We start from the raw sequence: 6434 nt of genomic DNA on the forward strand, positions 1-6434 counted from the left end.
AGCGATTTGGTTTATCTACTGGGTTAAAGCTTTGAATTGGCATAAATAAAGTAAAATAAGAAGGATTCAAACCTTTACTACCGTAGAAACGAGGTAGTTAAAGTTGACGATCCAATTCCCTCGCCTACAAACAGCTCTAGCCTGGGGGGCTTCATAGTGATGAAATGAAAACTTGAGCCCTCACCATGGTTAAAATAGGTTTGATACTTTCAGATTAAAGCTGCAGTACACCATTATCATTTTTGTCACCGAAAAATGAGCCATTTCCTCAAAAATGAAATGAAATTTGATTCAAATTTCAAGTGAATAATCATCTTAAAAATTAATTTTCAATTGAATAATAATAGTCTTGACTATACTATTCAGACTTTAACATAAAGGATTATCCATTTTTTCAGCCTTTTGAGTTACATACAGATATTAAACTATATCAACAGCTAAAAAATCTTTTTGATAAAATATGTTTAGTCGTATTCACTTGAAATTTCTTAGATCTAAATAACCATAAATATTTTGATATGAAATACAAAGCAATAAGATGAATGTCAGCATATGTTTCTTTTAAATAATCTTCCAACAATATCAATTTAAGGTTTCTCAACCCAGTTTATGCTGCATTAATTAAATTATCAGGTAATAACACATAGTAGTATATATAGAGTAAATAAGTTAAGCAAAATGTATTAGTTAAAATACTGATATGTTATTTTACTCAGCAAAGAATAATAAAATAAGCCGTGATCAATTCAAATTTTATTTGTGAATATGTTATATTTTTAAATTACTAAAAAATCGATTACAATAAAATAAAAGTGAAAATTTTTGGAAAAATAAATTATTAAAAAATCAAAATTAAATTTGATTTGTCAATACATATTAAAAATAAAACTAATGAGTTCATAACTGATATCATGTATAGTAAAAGGGAGTCAGCAATCAATCTGTATCTCTATAAAACTAAAATCAACTATAGAAATAATACCAGTGCTATTAGCACATTATCATTTTCAAGCTTACTAGAAAACCACACATTTTTTAAAGAATTTCATTGTTTCTTTTAAAAAGTAAAACAATAATACCTTCAAAAAGCAAAAACTATTGACACTACTAAGACCCCCTAAAATAAGAGAAAATAATAAGGTAGTAATACAGACAATGTTAATTCTACAATTAAATTAACTCATTGTATAGAAATTATGACTAGAATTAATTATATAAAAGAATAGAATAATAAATTTAGATGCCTAAAATTCATCACTCTTCTAAAGTTTTGGTATAGTTACTTCTAAAATGATATAAATCACAGTTTTCGTATGAAATTAGAGCAGCATTTTCAACACTTCAATAATTGACTTTGTGCTGGGGCAGCAATCAATCAAATTGCGAGAAGTAAATCATCCAATAAAAGAAAATTAAACTATACAAATAATCTCTTACAATGTCCCAACTTATAAATAAATACTTCTACTTCTACTTAAGTTTAAAATACTTTCAACTTTTTAATAATATCAATAGAAATAATAACACTTCCATTACTATACCAATTTAGCTAGGCTCTGACAATTATTTGAAGCTATTAAAACTAAAAATGTAGCACACAATAAAACTTCATACAAATTAACTAATAAGCACTTGTCCATTGTTAATACATTATACTTCATAGATATCTAATAGATGAATGTTTTCCTAAGCTAGCCAAAATATACATAATGAATCAAAATTAAGTAAATATAGAGGAATTGGGTCTCAACTGCATTATCAACTAATATTAGATCAAAATATCTAGGAACATGTTTAAATAACTATTTTTAAAAATAGATAAATTTCAATGAATTCCAATAATTGTTTCATAATGAGAATTATTACTAAGGAAATTGTAGTATTATAGCAATTGGTCATATCACTTCACAAAAACTGAATAATTACCAATCAATTTTACTCTGTTCTATTTGTTAAACATTTTGTAATTGATAATACAAAACTATCACTAATATTAACATATACTCAATAATATAAGATAGAAGCATTAAATAATAGAAATGTATTCCTACATAACTACCAGAGAAAATAATTAGGGACTGAGAAAGCTAAATGATATCAAAATACTTCTAATTCACATGCATTATAAAATAATGGATCTATTTTACATGTGACTAGTAATGATAATAGAGTACTGGGTTGAAACAAAAGGCAAACTTGTGGAAAGATATTTGTTTAAGGAAATACTGAGTAATACACAATAAAAAAGATAACAATAGAGCTAATTTTAATTAAGATTTCTAAATGATTATGTAATATAACAAAATATTCCAGTATAAGGAAACAAAAAATTAAACTGTTCAGTCTTACTATATCATTTACACTTCTTGTGCTATAATAACTAATTAAGTAGAGGAGTTCATTTTCAGTGATGTTAAGAATTATAAATACAAATTAAAAAGTAACCAACATAACTAAGTGGTTTAGTTAGTAAACAATATAATAAAGTGATATTACACAGCCAACTTTATCCTTTCTGTTATCTCTTATACTATGGACAAGTAGTACTTAAAATAATCAACTAAGAAACAGCTAACACACACAACCAAATAACTGAAATCATAACAGTATTAATTACAATAATATTAATCAATTGATTTAACAGAAATACAAAAAAATTAAAAATGTGGTGTCCTTGAATTGCAGTGTAATTATAAATCAAAATGATTTTATATAAAGAACGCTTACATACACGACATGACACCAACTTTAAACTAATATGAAAAAAAAATTAACTAAATTCAAATTTATTACATATAGGCAACAATAAGTTAATTATCAGTGGTAAACATTTATTATCTTAATTACAATTCAATACTGTGAATGAAAACTATCATTACTATTGGGACTAAAACAGATCTTTAAAAATTATAAGAACAAAAACTTGATGAAATGTGTAACTCATTTTAAATAAATATAAAGTATTATTCTACCTCACCATCTACAACTCCTTCATAATATAATTAAACAGTCAAGGGAGGTCGATTATCTTTATTTACAACATAAAATTTATGCTTCTTTCCTAATAAACCCCAAATTACAGCAGCATTTTCAATAATAACATTGATTGGGATTGTAGCTAGTGCACCAAAGATACAGAGACTAAATTTGATGACACCAAAACGATATAATGAAAATGATTTAATGACACCAAAAATATACATATAAATGCTTACAGCACCAATAAAAGCACATAAAAAATCTATTAAAGGAGGACAAGGAATAGGACAGAGTGAAGCTAATAATATGTTTGATGTTGAAAGTGGCATCGTAACCCATGAATAACATGAAATACTGAGAAATATTTTATTTTTCAAAGGAATTTTTTTCGAGCGTACAACCAAAAGGATTCCTTGAAGCCAACGCTTCCTTTGCTGTAAGAAATCACCAAGAGTGAAAGGTGATTTTTCCCACATTTCTCCTTCAATAAAATTGAATGTATATCCCATTTTATAAGCTTTCATAGCAAAAAAACAGTCTTCAGCAACTGACCCATCCAATCCATTGTCAAATGTAACATCACGTTCTGCTTTCACCTAAAAAATAAATAAATTACTAAATCATAGTAAAATTATAAAATGACAAATAATACAAATGTTTCAACAACCGAATAATTATAAAATTTATGATCTAAAATAATATGTTTTCCAAACAATTTATTTAAACCAAATATAAATAGTAATTTTGCTGAGTACACAGTTTTAAGCTAGATGATGATGATGATGATTGATGTTTAGTTTGTAAAGGGTGGAGAAATTACTCAGTTAGTGGTACCTAAGGACAGCCATGACTAACCAGGAGATTTGTCAGTTGGACAACATATAATCATCAAATTTCTAATTAATGAAAGCATTAATCCATTTGAGATTTATACTTATTTCAAGGTAAAGTTTGGGAACTCTACATTATCCCAGAATCGAATATATAGGTGGGCCAGAGAACTTAAAGGTGGGCAAGAAGAAAATGTTGTATAACAAAGTATGATTGACGCTTAAGGAGAAGTCTGGCAAATGACAGCTTTCTTGAGTGCTTATTAAACGTGATCGCTGGTTCACTGTTGGAAGAACTTGACAGAAGTGAAAATCAGCCATGAGAGTGCTCAATCCACTATCACTGATCATCTTGGCTTCCGAAAAATTAATATTCAAAAAGCTCCTCAAAGTTTCTGACTAAAAATAAAAACAGAACAGATTGGATCTGTGAAAGACTTTTGAATTGATTTTGACAAGAAACTGAGAATTTTTTGAGCCACATTTTGAGATGATATAGGGATCCACCATTATACTCAAGAGTCTAAAATGATAAAATGATGTAAGGAGTGGTAAAAAAAGGATCAAGTTTACCTGGTGATGGCACAAACATTGCTCAGCCGGAAAAGTTCTTGCAACGATATAGTTTTTTTTTTTACTTGAAAGAGTTTCTTTGAACGTTGGTTTTCTTCAAGATCAGTGAACAGTAAACTTGGCTTACTGTTCTATTACCAGTTGTAAGTCCGCAAAAACCACCCTCTGAAACCACCTTCTCTAAGACAACACTAGGTCTCACCCAGAATTCTTGACTAAGGATAACGTGGAAGAAAGAGACTGGGAAACCCATTAATACTCTCCTTCCTTATAATCAGGACTTATCCCCTAATCACTATTCTATGACACTCTTGGAAGAATCACTAAGCAGAGAATGATTCAAAAGAAATGAAAAAAATATCTTAATTCTGGGACTAAGTCCTCTAAGAAAAAAAACAGCAAACAAAATGATTTTTTATGGTCTACATATAAAGTTCAAAACATAAGATTGTTTATATATAAATTTTACATTTTATCAGAAGATTGGGATTTAAGGAAGTGAAGAGACAGCTGATGTTTGCAGGAAGTAAGAGAAAAAGCATATGGATATAAAAAAAAAAAAAAAGGGTTTACCACGAAAGTTTAGTTTTGATACTTTGTACTTCCATATTTTTGAGAGTGCTGAACACGAATTTGAGGTTTGCCTCCTTAATTTTTTTCTGGAAATATAAAACAAAATTCACAATCGTCCTATAATTTCTAAATTGTGACCATGTAATTTTTTTTTTTTTTTTTTATGTTTACATCTAAAAACACCACAGTAAATTAATAAATCATTCATTAGCAAATATTCCTTGTTTACAGAACATTGCATTAATAAATTAGGACCTTAAAATGAAATAAACTAATTAATAACAAGAAAAAGATGTTTTTGAAAACCCTTTTTTGGGTAATTAAACATATATTAATAGTGAATGGGAAACGATTACCTCCCTAACATGTGACGGGGCACATGGTTTGAGCCGGCTGTATTTTACGGGGAATATTTCGATATATTTAAAGCCATAGTCCATGATATTTTTGGAATAGATGGAGATGAGGCATAGAGTGAAGGAATAATACATTGTTAATCAATAAGCTTACTCATTAATACTCATCTAAGTTTTACTTCAACTAAACTGAAGCAATTTCAGAAAACAAATCTATTGTTAGACAAATAGAAAGTTTAAAATTATTAAAACAATTTAATGAAAGTATATTTCATGTACAGGTCAATTAGAGGAAATATTGAAACAAACTCGTGACAGGCTGTTCTAGAAGATGTTACTGAAATATTAAATGGGAATGACTCAATTGTCTTCAGCATCATTGAACAAAATCCTATAATTTTAAGTGAATACAGATTTGCACCCATCACATCTGTTTCTAATCTCTTTACACATAAATTTATATATTTTCTATTTTTTATTTACCCCTTTTTAAAATTATTTTTCTACTGTTATTTGTGTTTGATTTATTTTTCTTTTATTACTGTCAATAAGTTAACCTCAATAAATTTAATTCTTGTTGATTTTCTGTTGAGTTGGTAGTAATAAGTTTTTATTATTTTTATATTTTAGTTTATAAAACGTGTCATTATTTTTATAACTGTTTAGCTTATTATCCATTTAAATTATTTACATATTTAGGTTTAAGATAAAAAAAAAAATATTAAGTAATTTTTGTTTAATTTTTAATCTCTTCTCCAATTTCTATCTTTATTCAAACTTTTGTAGACATATTAATATATTTTAGCAGTCTTATTGTATATTTAAAAATTTGTAGCTGTATATTTCATATATTTTACAAGTTTTTACTGCATATTATATGGTATATACTGGGTTTTTTTACTGCATTAAAATCCAGGCCTTGCTTATGAGTTAGGTTGTTCATATACACACAGAGACTATTTTGTGAGGCTTACTTATTTGGACTCATGAGACCTCAAAATATGTATTTCCGTCAAAAAATCAAATTTAAAATTGTTTACAATTGCAACACTTCCTTTTAACTATATATATATATAGAGAGAGAAGAAGGAATAAGATCTAACTCGCTTGAACTGCTGTAAAA

General features: G+C 27.5%; 1 protein-coding gene across 2 annotated transcripts in view; it reads right to left on the reverse strand.

Annotated features, from left to right (window-relative positions):
- Positions 1–740: 740 nt before the first annotated feature.
- egh (beta-1,4-mannosyltransferase egh) overlaps positions 741–6434 on the reverse strand; it is a 25685-nt gene continuing 19991 nt past the window's right edge. Inside the window, exons 3-4 of one of the 2 annotated variants that reach the window (XM_024362756.2) lie at positions 4956–5041; positions 3451–3575 (exon numbers count right to left, since the gene is read on the reverse strand). In XM_024362756.2, coding sequence (XP_024218524.1) covers positions 3572–3575; positions 4956–5041 — 90 coding nt within the window. In that variant the 3' untranslated portion in view covers positions 3451–3571. Of the gene's footprint in view, positions 3576–4955; positions 5042–6434 lie in introns of both variants that reach the window. The other variant, XM_014427949.3, reaches the window with a different exon arrangement.

This window comes from Halyomorpha halys, unplaced genomic scaffold (genome assembly GCF_000696795.3).
Source record: "Halyomorpha halys isolate HHAL.00 unplaced genomic scaffold, Hhal_1.1 Scaffold683.1, whole genome shotgun sequence".
In the NCBI taxonomy this organism is placed as follows: Eukaryota; Metazoa; Arthropoda; class Insecta; order Hemiptera; family Pentatomidae; genus Halyomorpha; species Halyomorpha halys.